General features: G+C 40.5%; 1 protein-coding gene across 1 annotated transcript in view; it reads right to left on the bottom strand.

The window, feature by feature from the left end:
- Positions 1 to 24,139, bottom strand: part of abca12 (ATP-binding cassette, sub-family A (ABC1), member 12) — a 62,791-nt gene that overhangs the window by 11,594 nt on the left and 27,058 nt on the right. The window contains exons 30-59 of the mRNA XM_028590462.1: positions 23,730 to 23,836; positions 22,358 to 22,557; positions 21,615 to 21,691; positions 20,744 to 20,871; positions 19,294 to 19,464; positions 18,514 to 18,678; positions 18,048 to 18,243; positions 17,099 to 17,238; positions 16,606 to 16,725; positions 16,349 to 16,439; positions 15,735 to 15,914; positions 14,951 to 15,278; positions 13,955 to 14,069; positions 13,372 to 13,701; positions 12,546 to 12,615; positions 12,302 to 12,436; positions 11,832 to 11,993; positions 11,420 to 11,603; positions 10,597 to 10,815; positions 9,586 to 9,782; positions 7,607 to 7,764; positions 6,524 to 6,757; positions 6,147 to 6,288; positions 5,576 to 5,822; positions 4,104 to 4,193; positions 2,991 to 3,078; positions 2,709 to 2,836; positions 2,425 to 2,512; positions 1,955 to 2,063; positions 738 to 792 (exon numbers count right to left, since the gene is read on the bottom strand). Of these exons, the coding sequence (XP_028446263.1) occupies positions 738 to 792; positions 1,955 to 2,063; positions 2,425 to 2,512; positions 2,709 to 2,836; positions 2,991 to 3,078; positions 4,104 to 4,193; positions 5,576 to 5,822; positions 6,147 to 6,288; positions 6,524 to 6,757; positions 7,607 to 7,764; positions 9,586 to 9,782; positions 10,597 to 10,815; positions 11,420 to 11,603; positions 11,832 to 11,993; positions 12,302 to 12,436; positions 12,546 to 12,615; positions 13,372 to 13,701; positions 13,955 to 14,069; positions 14,951 to 15,278; positions 15,735 to 15,914; positions 16,349 to 16,439; positions 16,606 to 16,725; positions 17,099 to 17,238; positions 18,048 to 18,243; positions 18,514 to 18,678; positions 19,294 to 19,464; positions 20,744 to 20,871; positions 21,615 to 21,691; positions 22,358 to 22,557; positions 23,730 to 23,836 (4,654 nt within the window). The remainder of the gene's footprint in view (positions 1 to 737; positions 793 to 1,954; positions 2,064 to 2,424; positions 2,513 to 2,708; positions 2,837 to 2,990; positions 3,079 to 4,103; positions 4,194 to 5,575; positions 5,823 to 6,146; positions 6,289 to 6,523; positions 6,758 to 7,606; positions 7,765 to 9,585; positions 9,783 to 10,596; positions 10,816 to 11,419; positions 11,604 to 11,831; positions 11,994 to 12,301; positions 12,437 to 12,545; positions 12,616 to 13,371; positions 13,702 to 13,954; positions 14,070 to 14,950; positions 15,279 to 15,734; positions 15,915 to 16,348; positions 16,440 to 16,605; positions 16,726 to 17,098; positions 17,239 to 18,047; positions 18,244 to 18,513; positions 18,679 to 19,293; positions 19,465 to 20,743; positions 20,872 to 21,614; positions 21,692 to 22,357; positions 22,558 to 23,729; positions 23,837 to 24,139) is intronic.

The following is a 24,139-nucleotide window of genomic DNA, read 5'->3' as shown; positions in this document are numbered from 1 at the left end:
TGTTGAATCTGAGTTTTCTGTTGTACAACTAAAACAACTTTTAAACGTACACATGTTCCACCAAAATAAGTTCTGTCATTTAGTCCGGCGCTTAGCACTGATTGTGATTGGTTCAAAGAAATGCCAATAAACCAGAGCACATTTTTCTCCCATCCCGGAATGCTGTGTAGACTAGCCAGACCTTCCTTTGCAGCGCTGTGGAGATAGGTCTGACAATGCGAGACTAGATAACTCCTGGCCGGCCAGCACATTCACATGCTGCCTCCCTACTCTCAACTGATCACATCACATACACGCAAGCACTACTTTCGCAGTCTGGGTCTCTAAAGCAGAATGTGGAGTATTTTAAATACACTCATTTTGGGGAGTGGGGTAGAATCAATCCACCTTTGTGCCACCTTCAGGGTAAACACTCATTATGTTGGGGCTCTGATCAATAGTGCAAGCTCAGGGAAATCCATTTACAAAATCAAATATGGGTAAATACTGCTGTCATGCACCTCCTTGCCCTGAGTCCACCTGACTTTGATGTCCTGAATTGAAAAGTAGGATGCTTCAATAATTTAACTTGGGCTCTGCCAAACAGCCAAGAATATTCATCATGATTTGACTCATGTTGGGATATTTTCACCATTTAGAATGCTGATAAGATTTTTTTTGGAAGTACAGCCATTTAATTTTATTTAAAACGGTGTGTCAGTTCAGCAAAAAGGAAGAATTTTGAGTGCAGTCCTTACACTGCATCTTCATCATCCGCCCGACCGAAATAGGGGTGACTGGAAACTGAAATGGCTGTAATAGAAAGAAACAGAGTATTGTGTTAGCAATAGAAAAACAAAAGCATAAAGGCTATTTTTCAGCAAAGGAACCAAATGAGCAATAATATTCTCTTAGCCTGGGACACAGTCAATTGAAAAGTATAGTGAAAGATGATTTAATTTGCCAGTGCATACAAAGGAAATTGAATTTTCTTCATCATTTTTTCAGGGTGTTCTAGATGCTCACAGACATAAACTTCTTCCCTACATGTCTCTGCTTTTACATTTCCTGAGATAGGAGAGTGTGATTAAACCCAAAGCACAGCAGCCATTGAGCAGGTTGGGGACCCAGTGGCTTGCTCAAGGGCACATTCATTATCAACTCATCTGCCGATTTCTTGATTGTTCAATAAATTGGTTGGTCTAAAAATGTAGAAAAATATGGGAAAAACCCCATCAGTTTCTCAGAGCCCAAAATGACACATTCAAATTACTCATTTTGTTTGACGTACAGTCTAAAAACCCAAAGATATTAAATATGCTATCATATATTTACATTTGAAGACTGGAACCAGTGAGTGTAATGGCACATCTGTGTCAGGGGGCAGTTCTGTGAGAGTCCTGCGAGAGTGGCACGATGGCAACCTCACCCCTGCCACCGACGTGAGTTTGCAGGTAACACTCTACCCTCAAGCACTATTAACATCCAGTGTGGAAGAAATGTGTGTGTGTGTGTGTGTGTGTGTGTGTGTGTGTGTGTGTGTGTGTGTGTATTCCTGCCCGCAAGCACATGGTCAGGGTGATTTAAAGCTAAAACAGCTATTTAGCATAGCTCACCAGTGAGCGGCACACATCAGTGTTCACCATGCATACTGTATACTGAAGTCTAATGACACACAGCACCCCCTGGCTTTAATCCAGTGAAATAAACTATAAGTAAAGACAGTTCACAGCTCTCTTTAGATTTAGTATACAAAATGCACTGGGTGTTCAATCAGTAGCACCTTGCTGGATATATAGAATTTTCTAATACTGACGTGTGCATCCCTTTTGCACAATCCCAGTCATGTCTCATTTCAAGCCTATCTTTTACAATAACTTAAGAGTGTTGTGTGTCTGTGTTAATAAAGGACAATAACACCATAAATACATTTTACTTGTACCATTTATTTATTTCAGCACCATCTCCAGCTTACCATATTTAGGTGGATCCTTGTCTGCTGGAAGATTGGAACGTAGGATAAGGTTGCTGAGGCTGTTTAAGTATGCTGGCATTGTGTGTAGGCCCTCTGGGTTGAACCAGACCTAAACCAATGCAAACAAACACAGACATGCATAGAAACCATCACTCACACTGCTACATATCAGTATATGTAAGACTACTACCTCGCTACAATATGCTTTCTATTGTTTTGAAACCAAGGCTTTAAAGACACAATAAATGCAGTCATTATCTGAGAAAATGTCACACTAAAACAGTGGCACAATTGCTTCAGTAAATCATATTTATGATGACACTAATGGTGTTACAAGGTAGCTCCATCTGCAAGCCTTGTAGACAAACAATTTCAGGATAGGATGTCATGTATTAACTTTCAACTACTCACCAGTACAGCGATTAAAGTGATAACGAGACAGGCAGCAGGGAAGTAGGAGACAAAGTTACCTTAGACAGAGTACGGTTTCCGGGAACTGCTGTGACGTCCATTTTTAAGTCAGAAGGGAGTCGCATGCCAAAATCAAAGCCACCATACCTGAAATAAAAAATACATTGATCAACACAAAGTGCTCTCAATGCTACTGAGAAGGACACTGGAACATTGCTTTGTATAGTATAGTATGCAATCAGAGTGTTAATTAGCAATCAGACTACAGCAAACTATCAATGAAGCATAGGTTAAATTGTCAATGTGGCCATATTAACCACATGTAAACACTGGCTGCATTCACCTGTTCCTGATAAAGTCATTTGCTGTGGCCACCAGGTAGTTTTCCACATTGATGCCACTCAGGTTATACACAACCTGAGATGAAGGGATCATCTTATGTGGCGGCTGGTAGCTGTCCACATCACAGATCTGTAGTGTAGGGAAGAGACAAACGCATTACACTCGCCGTTTTTCATCCAGTCACGCACAGATAGATACTCACACGCACGCGCACACACACACACATACACACACACATCCACACACACACACACACACACTGTTCTCAGTGACCCAGTCTCACCTGTTCCTTACTGGTGCATTTACAGACGCTAAATGCTTTGGAGCTGTTCCCACTGGAACTCCAGTTGTTTGTGCTTCTTGTGCAAACCCTTAAAAGGAAACATTCACAAAGTGAAATGGTGGCTCAGTGTCTGCAGTGTGTGGTCATGTCACAAGACTATCCCTAGACCCAACACATCATGAAACTGAGCTGATATGATGGCCTGCATCAATACTAAAAAGGTTTGTACATATGGTGGCAAAATCTGCGACCATTCATACAGCAGCTGTGAGCAGCTTGCATGGACTTTTGTGAGACCAGGACCTAAATAGTTTCTCTGATATCAGTTGAAAACTGTTTTGAAAGCTGTTAAATATGTGCTGTAATATCATATTGTGTGAAATTTGCTTGTGTGGGTTGATGTTCAACTCCCCCACATTGTGTTTCCTGCCAAATGCTTTCAGGGACATTTGTTTGGACAAAATTTGTAGCAATAGACTTGTCTTTGTACATCACATGCACACCTGTTACTTTGGTCAACAACAATAACCATAGTCAAGGGACCATACAGTATATTTACTATACATGTAAATGCAGCACTCAGCACCCTTTCAGTCATTGTCATGTTGACATTATAGGACATCATGAGCAAAACATGCAATCTCTTTTGCACCATAGGAACTTTACTTCCCTCTATTTCTTTTTTTTTTGGCAGAGGATTTTTAAATTCCTCTGAGGTTTGGTTCATGAGTGGCATCATCGATTTGAGTGCCTGTAAGGGGAACATCTCTTCTATAAACACAGGGTGTTTATGGAATACAAATGCTCTAGCATCGAAGAGTCCTGCTGCAGGCTTTAAGCCACATACGTTAAGCTTAGCGGCAGGAAAGTAGAGAGGAGGGACATGAGAGAGACCGGAGAGAGAGAGGGCGGCAGGAATTTAAAAGAAGGCAGACTGGTAAAATGAAACAAGGTTTAGGAGGAGGCATGAAAACAATGACAATGACTAAAATATAAATATACTGTATATGTGGAAAAAGGTAGAATTCATAGAAAAACTGAGCACCTAGTTCACCCAGAGTATCACCGACACATTTATCATTTGCAGCTGACATTTGAGGTGTGATTACGTACGGGTTATCGGGCTTGTTGAGGCAGGCGTTATCCATCCCGGGGAATGACAACATGGTGTCCATCAGCTGGGCGGAGTTGGGATTTTGGTTACTATGGAGTCAGAAAAACGGACAGTCAGCCTAAACTCAAAGGTTACACAGACATTTTAGTAATTATAACAATAATGAAATAAAACAATTCAGACAAAAGGTTGTTTCATAAGGCTTTAACATAGCGGAAAGGTTTGGTTTTAGTCATATTGATTTATTCAAATCAATCTTGGTGGCAGGGGTTTCAAAGTTGGCATTTATCAAGGATTCCTAGTAGAGAAGCAGGTGTAAGTGAAATTTACTAAATCACAATATTGTGAATAACGTGACCATGGGGATAAAATCAGTGATTCTAATATCCTTGCTGTGGGGAGCTGGAAATATAAAAAGACAGTGAGGACATTTGAATTGCCACTTTACATTTAAGTGGATTTCTCTCATTTGAGCCTTCCCCTGCCTTTTAATAGACACAGAAGTATACAAATAAACATTCAGATAATTACATTTGTATTGTTCATAGACGGAAGTCTAAAAAACATAGTGCTCTGAGAAAGTTCATAAAATGTGAAGAACCCATAAACCTATCATTGATTGCATTAAAAATATACATATTAACTTTCAATCTCTTTTGTATATCAAGCTGAAGAGGACTGGGGAGAGCGTCCATACCGTCTTTTATATGGATTGGCACCTCAGCATTTTCTCTCTTGCTACACATCCCCTTTATCAAACAACAGCACTGTTGAGAATGAAGACATCTCGCAACCTACTGACACTCTTAATTTCTCTAACTTTGATCTCGCATCTCATCTGTCTTCATCACAATCATCTCTTTCCCTCTCGTTCTCTCTCACTCCCTCTCTTTGAGGTGAGTTTGCCCTTCAACAAACTGCAGGTTCAAAATCATTTTATAACAAGTGAGACATGCCATCCCCGCAAATGATGAAGGAACCCACGAGATGCATCAGCCCTTTATCAAAGTTGCAGGAGTGTTGCAGTTAGCGGCTCTGTGTTTCAAAATGTTATCCTTTACTATGGTGTGTCCTTCAGGCCAAGCAGTATAATTTTTGTAAACACCAAAACATGGCACCACAGTACAACATCCTCCAAGCTTTGCCACAGACCAAGCAACTTACAGAATAACAGAGAGAACACTTGAGATACACACAGTTGTTTATACATTAAAATGTTTGGAGTAGTTTCCTGGAATTGCTCAGACATTTTACGTCAAAAATGTTGCTTTTTCGGGTGCCTTGGTGTGATTATTTGTTGCCACCGGAGTCTCAGTAGCATTGGTCTGACCATGCCAAATTAATTGAAATAAAAGAGCAAAGCTTCAGAGTTCGATTGAACTGCTCCAACCATTCTTGGTGTAAAATCACCCTGATTAGCCTTGTTTTCTAATGTGGCCTCCCCTCCCAGTGTTTTGCCAAGGGGACTGACCTGAAGAAAGAGTAGCTCGGTCCCAAGTTGTAAAGCGCAGGACTGAGCTCCAGCTCAGGGTAGTGTCTCAGGTCGTTCCTGATGGAGCCCAGGCCCATAGCAAACACCATGAACAGAACAGGGAGTAGGATCTGGGAGATCAGGCCCTTCCAGTCTCTGCGGCTGTGGTGGAACCTCTTGATCAGTATGGCGGTCATCTGCTGCCAAGCCAGGGCCAAGCCGCTCACCACGGATGAACCGGTAAGCTCTGGAACATGGAGACAGGATCTAATCATTTCTTTTTACTAACCCACTTACTATCTTACAGCCTTAATGATGCCTGCTTTTTCTCTCGAGGGCACACTAAGCTAAAGGTTAACAGGTAGATTGTATCACAAAAGATGGCAGTGCAATCCATCAAAATGTAGAAGTTCCTGAACTAGGTCATCTGAGTAAGAACCAAGTGAATGTTTCAGCATACTGGTGACTACAATGAACACTACAGTTGATGTCACTGCAAAAATAGCAGTTATTATATAAATGCTACAGTAGGAATTATATAAACATGATGCCAAGTTTTCCTTTTACTCACTGATCTTGTCATCGAAGCTTGGGATGCTTCCACTGGAGTCTGAATGGAAGCTGTCAATGGAATCAGTGTCGGAAACTGTCTCTGAGATAGAAAGGTGGCCGTCCTCAGCCCCATCTTCTCTGTCAGTCAGCTGGAGGAACACCTACACACATAAAAACAAAAAACATTAGCATCTGTGTATGTCAAAAAGCCTATCAGTAAAATGCACAGATTAAGATTATGCATACATGTTATTATGATCAAGGTTATGAGCGCCAGCATGTTTTAACACAGGGATAATTCAAATCTACATTACCTGTTTAGCCTGTCGTTTTCTCCACTGTGTCTTCACTGTAAACCTGTGTTTTTGTGTGTGGGTGTGTATGAGATGAGTTTACCTCCTCTAGGGTGGTGTCAGAGATGCCATAGCCCCCCAGCTGCAGGGCGTCCAGGTTGGAGTCCAGCGCGGTCAGGAGGGAGCGGTATGAGGAGGCATTGGATGAGGTAAAGGGGGGCAGTGAGTAGACTAGGTCACCTCCCTGGGCATGCTTTAGTCGCGCTTCCGGTACATGAGCTTGGATGAAGGCCTTCAGTTCAGCATTGTCCGTCTTCTCAGATTCTAGCTGGGGCATCTGCAAATAGAAAATTAGGAGTAGATTATGACATGCTTTATTTTCAAGATTACACAGATTTACTACACACAACTACAAATCAGATGCTTGGAATATATATATATATATATATTCTTTCTGTTTTTTGGGACGTCTATTCTCTACCGTTCTCTGCCTGCAAACATCATCCATTTCTGACTTTCGCTACATAAAGAAGGCGTTTAATAAAGCCTGAAACAGATGTAAGAAACAGCCGAAATACTGAATACTGAAGGAAACTTTAGGTTTGGCCTAAATATAGAACTGGCATATTAGGACACTACATGGGATAGATGGATACTAATCGATTCGGCAAGACGTCAAAAAAGAGCTTTCAATTGCTACATTAGGGAAGCAGTGGAATAAATAGTATGCTTAAAAAGTATGAGCCAGTTTGCAGCAGTCAGCAGAGCATTATTTGTGTTGGATTTAGCCTATTTAGCAGTTTTTCCGATATATCTGATACAAATCACACTATTGCAATATGTATTGTGTGCAACTCTAGTGTCCATGTGGCAGAAGTAAAACCAAAAATGTATTCACACATGAACAGGCCAGCTCCTGTATAATGATGTATTGGGGAAATGTAACTATTTAAGCTGGCTATGCATTATCCAAGATCGGTTATTATTAAAAGAAAGTTAAATGCATCAGAGATCTGATGTCACTTTCTCACTTTGAAGACAAAGGTTGTGGTCTACAATCACTCAACATCCACTTATGCTAAAATGGTAACATGGAGCACCAGGGAAACATGGATTATTTGAACCAAAAAAAGTTTTTAAAAAAAAGTCCCTAACATGGTGACTGGATGCCTGTGAGGATGAATACCTTCTTGGTGATAGTGAGTTTGTAGCCCTGGCCCAGCTTGTCTTTCAGGTAGAAAGGGGATCCACAGCATTTTAATCCTCCTCTCTCCAGGAAGGCGATGCGGTCGCTCAGTACTTCGGCCTCATCCAGGTGGTGGGTGGACATGATGACGGTGCGCTCTGACAAGATGCACAATAAAACAATATGCATTATTTGTACATGCATTATTATACCATTTCCTAACCTATAACTATAACATAACTTAAATGGAAGCTAAAGGGAATTGTGTGAATATTAAGAAATGTATTTTATGAAAATCCAGTCACTCAATGTCAGTGAAATGCACATAGTGAGATTATTGTAGGAGTTTCAAGGTTTTGAGAAGGGTGAAAAAACAAAACGAAAGCCATATTTAGATGTCTTTTGGCAAAATTATACTCCCTAATGTCCTATTGTTGTGAGTACATGTTGGCTATTTAAGTGGAGCTGCAAACACACACATTTGCAACAAAACACATCCAAATAAACAACTAAAAAACAGAAATCACAAAGACAAAGTCACACACAAGATGTGTCGTGCACATATAATCATCAGAGAAACAGACGCACAAACAGCAAGCGATGCAGAAAGTTTAATTTGAAATAGAATCCCCTGACACCAAAATCTCACTAACATCTGAGACAGGGCCAATTACAGAGGATATTTTTCCACAGCTACAATTATATCACATTTAGCAGTTTATTTGCCATAGCTGCTGCTGGTGCCCTAAAACAGCCTAAAGAAAATAATACTGGATCTCTTTTAGGTTATTACATGCTAAATTTAAAGGCAAAAGCCTGAGCAGGGAAAAGTCCTCCAGGGTCGGCTCCAGGTTCCTACTCTTCTACTCCATTCCCTTTTAAAAAATTGCAAAGGGGAGGCGTCTTCAGTGGAAAACACTAGAGCTTGGATTGTCTGTGCCATGTGAGTGTGTGCACTACAGAATGTGAATTTGAGTATGTTTGTACAAGGATTAGACATATAATAAAACCGTGTTGGTCTTCTTAATAGTTGTCCTCATCTGATAGGATGAACATGATTAATTACACATTTATTGTGTACTTATTAAATACCATTTCATGGTTCATGGAACCCCCTTACACTGAATAGCCTCTAATGTTAATCCAGAGTTACAAGGTGCTTTACAGGTGCACATAAAATACAAAGATGTTTGGCAAAAATAGAACAAAACGTAAAAGGAAAACATAAAACCACTGGAGTCATAAGTTATAAAAATCCCAGCCAATACAGGCAGGTTTTTAAAAGCTTTTTAAAATGTGACACAGACTCAGCTGATTTGACCTGATGCTGAGGGGGCTTTTGTTCCACAAAAGCATGAGCCTCACATTTGGTTTGGGGTCTTGGAGCAGAATAAGGAGTTACAAAATCATAAATAAGTAGCAGAGACAAACCATGGGGGGCTTAAAACATAATCAAGAAAATCTGAAAGTTGAATTCTAAAACAAATAGGGAATCAATTCATCCAATGGCTGGTGTGATAGGCTGTCTGCATCTAGTGTTTGTCAGAAACGTTGCTGTTACATTATGCACAAACTGTAGATGGTAATTGCTGCATGATTGAGGCAAGTACATAATAAACTGCAGTAGTTAAGGTGAGAAGAAATGAAGGCATTAAAAAGTTGCACAGACAGACAGACAGACAGAGCAAATTCAGCCCAAGAATCGAGCCTTGTGGGACCCCACATGACATATAAGGAGAGAATACTTTGCTTGTTTTGTTCTGTTCTTTTTTTTTTTCTTCTGCTATTTGGTTCTGTTCCTCTTATCATTATCATAATTTGTATTAGTGGTAACAGTAATAACAGTGATAATAGTAATAATAGCCATAGTAGTAGTAGATTTAGCTTGGAGTTCAATGGAGTGTTTGTGAAAATAAATAAACCGGAATGCTTTTTTAGTGTTCACTGTGTGTGTGTTTGTGTGTGTCTCAGAGGCTCACGTTTCTTGTACTGGATAACAATGTCCCAGATGTTGCGCCTGGAGCAGGGATCGACTCCTGTGGTGGGTTCATCCAGAACCACCAAGCGAGAGCCCCCTATAAAGGCGATGGAGATTGACAGCTTTCGCTTCATGCCTCCTGACAGGGTGCCCACCCGCTTGTGTCTGTGAGAGTACATGCCTGTCTCCTCTAGGATCCTGGTAGGGGAGTCAATGAAAAGCATTTAACATGGAACATACAGTATGTTAACATACTTTTCCTGTGCATTACAACCCAGTTTCTGAGTTATACTTCAATCAGTTACCCAGCAGGGGTTTCTGAACTACAGAAACCAATGGGGAGGTACACTTTCTTGCCTTTAAGTTCAGGCTTATTACTGCTCCTCTTGCCATGCAGAAACCCTCCAGAAATAGTCCAATGATGCAATTGGGGGTTCAACCCATAGCTTACTGATGCCACAGAATGAAAACATGTTTTCCAATGCTTGGTCCTGTAAGCTTATCCATGAGGATGCAAAGGAACAAAAGGAGATAAAATAAAATATGATAAAATCCTTGTGGAAAATGTGAACTTTTGTCCTAGCATGCTCAGAGAACAATATTGTTCTCAACCTGCTTTCAATGGCTGTAAAAGTGTCTGATACATTTCACAGCTCTTGAGCGCGTAATAATTACTTTGTCCTTACCACAGGTTATAATTCTTCCATCAAGGGTTAGATACACCTGTATTCTTTTAAAAGGTCCCCTGTGTAACCAGTTACTGGTGTTAAGCACTGGATACTATTCACTGTAAAACTGGCATATTAACTTTTTATTGGAGGAATATGTAATTGGCTAAACTACAGATACCTTTTCATGATGTCTTTTAACAAAACAGATTAGAAAATATATCCAATGGCACTGCTACATCACTCATAACCCCTGACATCATTTTTAAACATTAGCAAAGCATTATGACTGAGTGCATTATGATATTGAGCATGCTCCGTGTAATGGATAATTGATCACTCACGTGCGGACTTGTTCACGTAGTTCCCTGCATGACCAGTGTGGGGCCTTGATCTGGCCGTACAGCAGCAGGTGCTCCTTGGTGGTCATGTGGTCAAAGAGGACGTCATATTGCATGCACACTCCTAGCTCTCTGCGAACAGCCTCGATGTTGGTTTGCATGTCTCTGCCGTACACCTCGATGGTGCCCGAAGATGGGGCGAAAAGGCCAGTCAGGAGAGACCTAAGCCCAAAGAGTGAACATTTGTTAATTCTGTTTTTTTGTTATTTCATGTGTAAAAAGCATATGATTCAGATATATAGTCAGACAGTTTTTTAATTACTTTTGCTCATATTTGCTACCTGGGATGTTAAATATTGAAAATGCCTTTTATTTTTGCCCCCTTAGCTATCTTTTGTACTCTCTCCCCAGTACTTTCTAGTTAAATTATGATTGGTTGGTGAAATGGACATTGTAGAACATGAAAGCCCTTCTTGGTTTAGGTTGTTTTAAACATTGTTGAATCTTATTCTGCTGATGCACTCATTGTGTTGCTTTGGATAAGAGCATCAGCAAAATTAGTCACATTTAAAATGTAAATGTAAGTGCTCCAGTTGATGAAGACCTGTCAGGCTAATCTCTACCACGGTGCATTTGCTGTGCCAGATTTGGACAAAACAATCTCCCTGTCAGCAGCAGACCCTTTTAAAGGGTCTGTTGATTAAAGGGATGCACAAATCAAATTGTAAAGACACCTCATACAGTATATAAATGGTCAAAATGCATTTGTATTCATCTTACGATATGCTGATACAGTGAAAACGGAGAAAGATTGTGCCACACATACATGGTGGTGGTCTTGCCGGCTCCATTGTGACCAAGCAGTGAGGTGATTTGGCCCTCGTAGAAGGAAAGATTAAGGTTTTGAATAGCTGCTCGGTCGCCGTAGCTCTTGCTGAGACCATGGAGGGCAACGCCCACTGGGAGATTTGAGAAATCCTCCCCGGCCTGAGAGGAAAGAGTGCTCTGACCTGAGAGAAACATGGAGACAGAGGCAACCTGTAAATCAAACTTACGGGGGACAGGAATTAAATGAACAGTGAAGGAGCAATATAAATGTAGTGAGGTGCCGAGGTTAGAAAAAAATGACATGAAAGGAACGACATCATGTTCTTGCTTCAAAGCACAACACCTGAGGAGACAGCATTGCTTATTGTTATCTGCGGCAAGATAGTACAATGTCATTTTTCCCCTTGTACCTTTTCCCTTGTCATTGGAGAAGACAGGCTGGTTTTTCTGCATGATGTTGGTGAAGAGGAGTCCTCTGCCTATCTTAATGTTTGACTTCACACAACAGCACAGGTCAGCCCAGAAGGAGGCTTTGAAAGGGAAGTACCAAGGGGCAGAAATGCCGTAGTTTCCTGAAGGGTAAAAAAGAACCCAAGATATCTCATTATTACATGAAACACTATTTAAAGACGATGTCCTAAAATATATAAAGACCAACTAAAAGATCAGATTTAACCCTTCTAGATAGACGAGAAGAGCTATTTTGCTCTTCACACATTCATTATCACAGCAAATTAAAAATAAATGTCTCAGATCAGACTTCCCTTAGAATTAACCGTATGGATGGCAAGACAACAAAAACGCTGATATATTCTTAGTATCAGGACTCCTCAAATTTAAATCATTCTGCTTGAGTTGAGACTTGATTTTACATGTTTACCTGGAAAGACCATGCGGATGTAACCCCCGATGAGGAAGTAGAGGATGGAGTCGATGAGCATTAGCCAGCACAGCCAACCGAACGAAGCCGTGTCTCCAGCAATGGGCGAGGTGTATGAGTTGCTCCAATGAATGCCTAAAGAAGCCAACAGAAGATTTAATTTGCTTCCCACTGACTAAAGTATCTTATATGGCAAAGAGATCTTGTTTGATACAAGTCAGATGTCTACATGCATATACAGTACCTTCTCCTTGGGACTCGTACCGAGAGATATATTGACTGGCATAGCTGAAACAGGTCGGGGAAAACAAACCCTGTTGGAAAAACAAGAGAAAAATTAGACAGGATACAGAAACAGGAAAAAAGAAAACATCAAAAAATGTATCTTCTGTATTTTGACAAAAGGTTTCTATAATTCCTCTCTTCTGTGCTCTTGACAACTTTGTGTAGTATGAAGTTGATATACTTCAAAAGCCTTTCTCGGTTTTTCTTTTCTTTCTCAGCATAATAAAAACTTTTGTTCAAGGCAAACAAGGCTTTAAATGTATGCAGTGATGTTATGTCTGACCTCCGATGAATGATCATATTAGACAGCAAGCGCAAAAAACAAACAAACAAATAAAGCATGTATTAGGTACATGTGCACAATTTATGTCAGCATAAGAAGGCAGGAAAAGTGTGCACTGCAAACAGAAAAAGTTGTTAACTGTCAGTTTGCCCTCCACTAACATTGCTACTTGTATGTCAAATTGAAAAATAAAAATAAAACCTCAACCTCAATAGAAAACTGTTTACTCAGACTATTTCATAAAGTAACTGCCTTTTTGAGGCTGCACTAATATCTTTTAAAATCATAATGTTGGTAAAATTGATTTCTACAACGGATAGAGTAAATAACATTTCGGAATAAAATGAAATGACATTATAACTTCCTCTATGTTCCTTATATCTGCATTAAATTCTCGGTATCTTCCAGAGCAAATACATTTTTTTGCTTTTTAGGTTATTACACATATCACAGTACTAATACTAGTTTAAGTCACAACAAAGGAGGTTCAGAGGTTCCTTACCAGGGCGCTCTTCTGGGCAAAGGTGAGATCTGTCTCTACAGCCACGACCACAATGAAGGGGAAGAAGCAGAGGATGTAAAGGAGGCTGCCACTCAGGCCGGCAATGTAGGTCTTGTCGAAGAAGGAGCTGACCAGGTAACTGAAGGAGAGGATGCTCAAACCATAGTCACAGAGGTACAAGAAAAGGATAAAGCCGTCACTGTTGGGCAGAATGCGCCCGTACTTCAGCACCAGTGTGAGGATGAAGATGGTCACCACCAAGTAGGAGGCGCATTCCAGGAACCAGGCAAAGAAGTGGCTGAGCGGGTTGACTCCCATCATTTTCATGTACTGTGGGAGAAGCAAGAATAGCAACGAATGGGAATACACGGAAATGTCCGACAGAAATGTCGTGTTCAAAGAAATGCTTTACTTATCACTATTGTTAGAAATTATTTGTATTTGACAATGAATTTGAGTGTTCTTTAAAAAAAAGAAAAACAAAAAGAAATTGACAGTATCATTACAGGGCATCTTAGAAACCAAGAAATCTGAAAAATACAGAGGCAGATTTGATAATTTTCCAAGTAGAAAAAAACACTACCTCATGCAGCCTCAGCTCCCTCTCATGTACCAGTTTCTTCACAAAATCAGCAACGAACAGCACCCAGGCTATCATCATCATGATAGGGAAGACAAAAGAGATGGCCTCCAGGTACCTGGGGAATACAGAGATGCCAACTGTCAGTCAAATTTCTAGAAAACCTAACATCCAATCACTGTCAACAAAAGCAGATAAAAATGGCCTATCATTCAGTCACTGGCTTGACAGAGAGACAGAGATGCAGAGTGGAAGAGCAATATCAATGGAGGGTTTGGGGATTTTTTGACAGCCGTGTTATGATCCTTTTATTATTTACGCAAAATAAATGCCTCTCTATTTTATATTTTGCTTTTTTTGATCTAATCATATCTGGAGCCTGACACACAGGAATTCAGTGCTTGCTGTTTTTCATACTACTCTGCCTTATTTCACAGCTCATGTCAGAAATTGTGTCGCTAACTTATAAATCAGAACGACAGAGATGCAAGGTTTATCATATCTTATAGTTGGCCAGAGCGCAGCCAGAGACAGTGGCCCACGGGTGCTTCTTAGATGAGGTATCAGCACTCGAGGGCAAGAATAGGCATTATGGTCAAGCATGATTTATTGAAAGCAATGCAGTGTATCGATGCACAAGTTAATGCCAAGCCACTGTTTTGAAGTGGATATATACTACAGAGATGAGTGGTGTTCCTCAAGAGCCTTAAGGGTCTTTGAGTATATGGCCTTCAACAATAAATGTACAATAAAGTATAATAATAGTGAATATTCATGCACGTGGTGCGGAGCTAATTATAATGCGAAAAGTTCCTATGACTGACTACCTACGGTCAGTCCCAAGTGGCAACTAAATAATGAGAGAGGATGCATTATTCCACATCAATGCCTGTACTTCCCCTCAGAGACATTGTGGGTCCTTTCATAATGCATGCATCCATACGGGAGCATGTTCATGTTCAGTATGTGAGTGTGCATCCATGTATTTAGGGAACTCACTCATCCCGGGGGTGGCAGGGATAGGGGAAGGGCTGCATCTGGACGGCTGGCTCCATGACTCTCTGTCCAGTCTGGGTCTCAATGATAGCCCGATCGATGTTCTCCTGCAGGTAGATGAAGCCACGGTTGTAGCGCATTCTCTGACCGCCCGAGATGTGGTTTTCTTTTACAAAATAGGAGTCCCGAACTTTGTCAGTTCGCATGACGTTGTCCATGTGCATGCGGATAGTGTAGCTGACTTTGGGAGGTAGGGAGGATGTGGAGGAGGAAGACCTGGCCTGACGCTTCTTGGATGAGTCCTCGTCTTTGGGAAGCTTGAAGATGACACCTTAAAGACAGATTGCACCATCTCACTGCACACACTTTAAACTTATGGACAGCATTACAAGACCAGACTAGCACGTATGTTCCTTGCCCTAGATGAACTGTTGCAGAATCAGATCTCCTGTAAGTCTTCTCACCTCAACTCATTATCAACAGAGAAGAACCCTTTAGAGGAAGCATCGTAGATTACAATACTGTAAATGAGTATTTGTTTGATGAGGTGGATGTACCTTTGAAGCTGCCAGCCTCTGTCACAGGCTGGGCTTACACACGTGAAACCTTGGTGTTATCTTACCCACACACTTTACCACAGACACAAGTCCCGAAAAAGTACAGTATTTTATGGGAAGATGAATCAATATCCAAAATCACTGCACTGTCACAAATGAACCCTGGAGGACAGAATGAGTCAGCTCTTGTCACATGAAAAGCTTTTGCATTATACCCAATTTTTACTCACTTGCGTAGAGATCACGGTTTTTGGCAAGGTCCTGAGCTGCAGTGTTGAGCTCATCGGTAGAGTTGTAGCCACGGTAACGGTCAAACTTGATACAGGAGGAGAGGTTTACCATCAGGGTGGACAAGATGGTGATCTGACTCAGTATGGGTTTGTTGTTCTCCAGCATGACGGTCATGTTAGCTTTGGAAAATAAAAAGACATTTAGAAATTTACCAACAGGGTTAAAAGAAACTCTGAGTGCAGTTTTAGATTTGACTGCTGTAAATCCAAATTAAAATCATGACATTTGTTGTGTCTGTTTAGTGTCATGCCCTGTTGTGTTATATGTTAACTAAGATAGAAATGTGGTCTGACAATATAATGCAATCTAATTAAATACCTGTACGTCAAAGTCATCCCTTGAGGAAAAAAAAATGACTGACATACAAAATCACATCAAGGAGAGAAGCCCCAAAAAATACATGTTGAAAGGAGTGCAATGCTTCCTATAAACCTAAGGAGCAGTCCTATTTTCTAATGGCATGTATATTGTACAGGCAATAAGTGAAGTAGAAATATAAAGGTAAGCCCGGTGTCTGCAGCTTACAAAATAAGACCTTCAAATGCTCACTTACAGAAGTTGCTGAGCGTCTCCTTCAGTGTGCCGACATTGATGTCTGTCAGCATCTCAATGAAACTCACAACAAAGGAATTGCCGAGGGAATTCTGACAGGAGGGGAGAGAGAGTGGAAGAGACGATGCACAACATCAAGATTAGGCTGCTGAAACTCGTCGCAGACCACTGCAAAGTTTATCTCCAGAATTTCAGCCAGCCGACAGCGAGCCAGCAAGAATAATTAGATATACAGGAGACAGTTGTGTGTTTTCATACCTGCAGCATTGGTAATGTTTGGCTGAGTATTTGGGCAGAATTTACAATGTAGTCGGAAGACTTAATCCAGTCCTTGGAGTACTTCCTCAGATTTGCAAACTCCTGCAGGGTGGCATTGGCCTGGACAAGGACAGGATAAGGACATGTAGAACATGTAGAATGGCTGGATATCAGCAAGATTTCATAACATTTTGTGTGTTTGTGTGCGGCTGGTTAAAGTAGAAAATGGCGGTGTATACTGTACAAATATGTGTATACCCCCTTGCAACCCTGTATTTCTTGTTTACTACATACCAGTCAAGGGTGCATTAAGACTACACAGCTAACTATCGCTTAGAAGAGGTAGAAGTAGAAGTGACAAAAACATTTGCAAAAGCTTGACAAAGTCAGATGAGGGTTTTGGGAAGATATAGAACATACAGTTCATAAAGGCCATGCAGGTGCATACCCACAGACAAGCTGGCTGTGACATGTTTGAGTATGTACTGTATACCTTCTCCATTATAGCCCTGGTGACAGGTGTGTCAGGGGTATACAGAATTTGTCCCATCAGCATGGGTTTGAGGAAGGCCCAGGCGATGGCTCCTCCTGTGGTATTGACCATGTCCAGGTACATACTCATACAGAAGGGACCTACACAAGGAAAGAAGAGGGGAGGACAATTAGATATACAGTATTCACAATGGTAAATGTTTTAATTGTCCAACGATTAAGTTTGATATCTACTTTTTTTAAGACAGTTTGAGGATCATTTTTTAGCTTTAAAGATAAGGCTAATGTTATTTGATATTTTTCCTATTGTCAACAAATTCAATGAAAGACCAATAACGCGTAAGTCATTCCTTACTACTGTATAATCTTTTAAATGGTCACAAATATGTAGTTCCAACGATCCTGGATGGTATAATCAATGAATCTGTTAGTTTTGGTCTTTTAATGGGACCTGCTGATGATAAGAAACATTATTTAATCCTTATTCATTTATGAATTGCAAAATGAGCAAACAGAACACCTTTCCAATGTCTTATGGTAGCGAAAGTGGTGCAAATGTTTAGCCATTATTGGTGGGTTCAGATTTCCTTAGAACAGTCAGAGTTTTAAATTTCCACTTTCTACGAGCAGAAAAGTGTCCACCCATATCCAAATTTAATTTAGAGGGGTGGGATACTCTAGTCTGCAACTGCCAAATGTGTGATTTAGAAGAAGAACACAAATAAAAACACCACCTCGTAAAGTGAGGAAAATGTCTGTTTTTATCTCTCTGATGTGCATACAGTACATGTACTTATTTTTTATTATGTATATCTTGTAATAAGACAATACTAACTATAAATGCCTTTGAAAGCAAAGGAATCCCATGAGAAAGACTGAATACCAAGACCAAATATACAGTTAAGAATGGTGACTGCCAAAGCCCCAAATCTTTCCCACTCCAAACATACTGGCGTTTTGTGGAATCTTGAACCTCTCAATCATCTCCTCCCTGTGGCGGGGGTTGGGAAAGGAGACATTTGACTCTGGCAGGACGGGGAGTTTGGAGATTCCAAGCAGAGCCAGGATACCTTTACTGCACAACGCTCGAGAGAGGGTGACAAATGTAGCTCTGGTAGAGATGCTGGACCTCTGTCCTCTCACCATCTGGGGGAAAACAGAAATTGAAACTGTTAATACATAGTCATGTATTCAAAATGTAATATTTGTCATGCAAATGGGAATACTAATCTGAAGTCCATTTAAAACAGAAAATTAAAAGAAGAAATCGATGGTGCCTGCACCAGTTTTGTGTATGCAGTATGGTCACAGGGATATTTTAAGCACTGAAACTGCATTCCTCTGTTTCAAACATAAACACACATGTGAATACATTGTGGGTGACTGACAAGTGACTGTACAGTAGCAAAGACATACTTCGTTAAATTCGTTGTTGGCCACCAGGTTGCGGTCTTGGACGGAGAGCATGTGGGTTTGAAGTTGACCAACGGCAGGAAGAATCATGTTCATCGTGTTGGTTATAGCCTCAGCCACCTTCAGCAAAACTCTCACCAGGTTCTGCATTTCTTCAGACAACACCATCTGAAAGACAGGGAACAACATTCAAACATGTTTATGTAGTTTAATTTCCTCACTGTGACTGCTCTTTTTTCTTTCTTCTCTAGTCTTTACATGCGACAAGTGCTGATCTATGGGTTATGGGATTTGAATCAGAATCAAAAAACAGATTAGGACAACATAACGTATTAAATAAAACCCTGAATTAAAATAACCAAAATTATCTTTTTCTGATTAAACAGAGTACATGCTGCACTTGAAAAAGAAAAGAGGCATATTAAATGAACGTTAATGTATCTGGGTAACTAAATTCGTTTTGGGGATAGGCAGTTTTCTGAGATCAAATAGAAAAAAACATTACTAAACACAGTTATTAAATGTGTGAGGGAGGAAGAGCGTTGTCTAGTGAACAAATATTTTCTTGTACAAAAACATTTTTCTCTTTCTTACATGTTCCTCAAACAAACACACTGGAGCATCAAACTTGTTTTGCGACTGCCAGAACAGAAACAATTTTTTTGGCCATTACAGAAGAATGTGCAATCACCCCATGCTCACATTTTGTAGTATTTTTACGAATATAAAAAAGTGTACCATGTTAACTTTCTTTTGACAAAAGAGTCTTGAATTCAGCCTTACTCTGTAGATGAGTTTCTCCATGCTGAGATGGCGAGCCATCAGTAGTGAGAAGCTGTACCACTGTTCAGCAGACAAGGAGCAGAAGGTGTTTAAGATGACCTCATCTGTCTCTTTCATTTTCATGGCTGCTTTGGCGCTGCAATGACGCAGGTTGAGGAACCAGGACAGGATCTGTTTCAAAAGCGTGTGAAAACAGTTAATACTGGCAACAGAAGCACAGGAGAAGGTAAATCATGCATAGAACAGTCATAAACCCAATCCATGCTCTAATAATGTCTAATAATGCTGATACCAGAGTCCTACTTTCAAACTATTCACCCAAGGCTTTATACTGTAAATGGGCTTTCAAATCCCTATGCTAGGGTGGCATTTTGGGTTTAATTGCTCCTCCATTTAGTTAAAACATGTAGTATGTTAGGGGAAAAGTCAATCCTGCTGCTCTGAATGCTTGGCAAGAATGGTGTGCTAGCAAGCATACATGCTGAGACAATAATGACGATTTGTAATAGTAAAACTATGAAAAGTGCCATCCAGACTCAACTGTTTCTTCAAATTAGCAATCATGGAAATATGTTCCAATTCAAGAGACATGTATGAGTCACATCGGTCGGCTACTGTTATTTTACCTGTGTAGTGTGCAGACAGTTATTACCACCAGCTAATAAACTCTTATGATTTTCTGTGCACTACATTACCTGTGGTGTAGCAAAGACTTAAAGAGGACAGCCTTTTATTTCAAGTTTAAGTCATTTCTGCTCTGAAGAAATGGTCCATGTACAGTGGTCAGCCACAGCAATAGTTATTTATTTGTAGCCTGGTTGATACAGTATTAAATAAAAGCTGGCTTAATGAAATCAACTTCTGTGCCATTAGCTGAATGTTACAGTAGTATCATTCAATGACAGTCAAGTACATTTGCTGTAAATTGCACCATCTAGCACCAGCCTAAGGAAATGTATGCAGGAAAAAAACAATACAATGATGCAAGTCCACATAAAGCTAATCAAGGGAAACATGGCACAGATTTGAGGGTATAGAACCACATCGCTTCAAGAGAATACAATTAGGACCTTGTTCCACACTACTGTATTTCTGGGCGCTGAGTTGATCCCTCGGGTGCTGCGTCGAGGAGTAAACCTCTGTATATGGGCGCGCGCTCTACCAACTGAGCTACCCGCGCCCCCACGACTGTCACTTTAACCACACCACTGTCACTTTACCTTGCAATATTTGTCTCCTTGTGTTCTTGTATAGTTTTTTATATTCTTATTTTAGTTTAGTTTTTTATATTTTAGTTTTATTATTTATTCTTTTACTTTCTCTATTTATCTGTACTATTGGTGTCTGTGTGCTGCTGTAACAACCGAATTTCCCCTGTGGGGATCAATAAAGGTTTATCTTAACCTATAATACTGTATGTGGATACGTACTGAGGATGTCCCTGGCTCACCTCTAAGTTGTTGTTTGGTACTGTGGTATCCATCAGGACGAGGAGAGCAGCTGGATCAAAATACATGTGTTGCTGAACATCCACAAGGAAGGCTGTTTTATTCCTCAGCATCTCACCGACCGTCACCACTCCTGGGAAATAGAGAGATATAGGAGGAGAGGAGCAAGTTGAAAAGTATGTTTTTTTATTATAACATTTATACAGTGTATTGTTTTTGTTGTTTTATATGTAGTTTCACTTCTGTAATGGAGGAATACTCAAACTGAATTATGTTTACTTTCAGTTGCATTTTTCATTGAATTCTTAAAGTAGGTGTCTTGTGAATGTGGTACTGCTGTTCAGATGTAGCTTTCTTTTTTTCATTGCCAATTGCCAACACCTATTTAATACAAAAAAACTCTGAGCTACACCTGGCTGTTGTTTTGGCAGAGAGGACACCTTCTGAAGCTGAAAGAGTACAATGCTGAATGACATTAATGGTTTTCTCAGTCAGCCAATAACAATAAAGGAGACACTGGTTTAATGGCTACTAGAGCAACAATCATGGACAAAGTAACAGTGGAGAAATTGGCCACTGTAGTAAGTTATTAGTGTTAATTAATCCAGCAACAGGCAAAGTGGTGACGTCAGACACGAGTAAGCGACAGGTGAGCTGAAATAGTCTGTTGCTATGGAAACAAGATTTGTGATCTCCTTTTTTCTACTGCTAGTACACCAGGCATCGCCCTTTTAATACAAAAGTGACCACAGCCCTTAAGCAGAATTTTGGACGGATCAAAACTTACTTTTTGGATCCCAAGTAACTACTGTTTTTTCCCCCAAAATTGATATATATAGAAATGTAAAATATCTATTTAGAGAAATGCCTCACCTGGGGAGGTGATGTTAATGTTGAAAGAGCTCAGCATGCTGGTGTTAAAGTCTAAACCTTGACTCAACACAGAGGACCTGTAAACACACACACACACACACAACATATAAATGCACTTAAATCAAGAAATACAAAAAATATTTCATAAGAGGAAACTTTGCCCTTATTTAAATAAAAATACAAATGCTGCCAGGCGTCCTGCAGGCTAAATGGGCTGAGGTGAAACTTCAGTTAATTCAACACAAGAAAACTTTGCTTATTGGCCCCAAACGACAGCAAGTCTAACTGTCTGATTTTGCAGACTTCAATACTCTCAAATCCTGGGAGGTGCAACAGCCCGGACCAATCTGTGATATTATTTAGCAAATGATACAGAAGCGATAAAAGAGGTAAAGATCTAGACGATTGTGAGAGCAGCGTTCTCTTTACAAAGTGCTGCTCATTGCTGTGAAAACTCTTGAAAGAAAAACTGGTAACACTTTACTTGAAGGTATCTACATAAGAGTGACATGAGACTGTCATGAACACAGTCATGACACATGAACCCTAACCCTAATCATAACCCTAACCCTAACCATAACTTGTCATGACAAAAACCGAATGACACTAACTAAAAGAAGTGTTATGTCATAAACGTTTATGAGAGTAAGAGTGACATGACACTGTCATGTCACTCTTACTTATGTAGATACCTTCAAGTAAAGTGTAACCAAAAACTTTTAAGAAGGAAGACAGTGCTGTACCAATGTGAATGGACATTGTAGGTCTTAGGTTCTCCGATGACAGTCTGGAATATGGCGTCGGTCAGAGAGGTCCCGTTCATCAGCAGAGTCTCAACCAACATCTGCAGGCTGGGTAGAAGAGTGTTACACAGCTGACCAGGCTCAACGGAGAGGGCCCACATCAGCAGACGCACAGACTCCGTTTTCTCCAAGGTGCACACCTACAAAGAATCAGTCACATAAGCAGCACCAAGTAAGTTTCTGGTAAAACCTCAAGAACAAACATATGCAACAAAGATTGGTAGGTTAGACATACTTTGCTGCCCACTCTGGCGTGGGAATACTTTACTAGATGGTTCATTTTAGGACTTTAGCGTTAGGGCTAAAGTAGTCTATATCGACGACGTTTCATTTACTGAATTGTTCCGGTGCTGCCGGAGGTTCGGCAAGATGTCCCTCATTTTCGGCCGGAATGTCCGTCACATTCCGCTTTCGTTATGTTGGCATTCTAGGACTATGGTTAACTGCTCCTTAGATCTCTGCAGGATAAATCCAGACAGCTAGCTAGACTATCTGTCCAATCTGAGTTTTCTGTTGCACGACCAAAACAACTTTTGAACATAAACGTTCCACCAAAATAAGTTCCTTCCCAAGGCTATTTTGCAGAGGCACCGCCATTGAGTCCGGCGCTTAGCGATGCCGAAGACGATTGTGATTGAAATTTTAAGGAAATGCCAATAAACCATAGCACGTTTTTCTCCCATCCTGGAATGTTGTGTGGACTAGTCAGACCCTCCTCCAAAGCGCTGTGGAGATAGGTTTGGCAATGCAAGACTAGAGTGTGTAAAAAAAATCTGTCTCACTGTGACTCCAAGAACTCCAGAAGAAAGAAAAAAGAATTTGATTGGGTTTTTTTGGTGATGATTCTGTCTTTCAGACTTTGCCTTCAGGTCTGAGCAAATCACTGAATACTTGTGATTTATGTAGCTCTTTTGGCACTGGCAACAATTAATAGTTTTTTAGCATTTAATCAAAAAGCATACCGCTGTTAACCTACAAAAACCCATTTAGTTTGAACTGTAATCGAAGTCTAATTAGTGGCGTTGTTTTTGTGGGCTATTCATGTTCATGTTGAAGCTATATTTTTCTCCAGTTCGACCACTTTCAAACAACACAGTGTTATAAACACAACATAGCATGATCAATCTAATAACACTGCTGGGACTCTTTTATCACAGGCACACTGATGGACACATTTATGTAATGTCGTATACGTTTTACAATATCAAAATCAATTGTAATAATAATGGTGCTTATTAGAACACTTAATGAACCCATATAGTAGTTTCAGTCAGTCTATTTTGATGGAAAATGGCAGGGTTAATGCACAGACCTTGGCTCCCAAGAGGCCAAAATTCTCTGTGAATCGAGGGTCCGTCAGGTTGATCTGGAGGAGCTCAGCAGCTGTTTGGATGATCTCTTGCATGAGCATCAGGTTCTCTGTGAAGGGAGGCAGAGAGTGAACCGGAGGGGTAAAAAATGAGGGTAAGAGAGAGGTCATTAGAGTTAGACAGGAAGATGGGATGGGAAAGGGAACAGAGGGTGACAGAATAACATGACATCCCACTGGGTTTCATTACGACTCGCACCATTACGGGGCAGCGTCGTCAGCCAGCGAGCAGCAAATTATCTGCTTAAAGTGAAGCCCTGTGCGGGACTGATGGGGCCAGAAGGGCCAGCGGTACTAGATGCTGTCGTGCATTAAAACACATCTGACAAAGCCCAAAGAAAGGACACCACCTC

This window comes from Perca flavescens, chromosome 11 (assembly GCF_004354835.1).
Source record: "Perca flavescens isolate YP-PL-M2 chromosome 11, PFLA_1.0, whole genome shotgun sequence".
NCBI lineage: Eukaryota > Metazoa > Chordata > Actinopteri > Perciformes > Percidae > Perca > Perca flavescens.
Note: the sequence above shows the minus strand (reverse complement) of the source record. Positions and strands in the feature narration are given on the sequence as shown.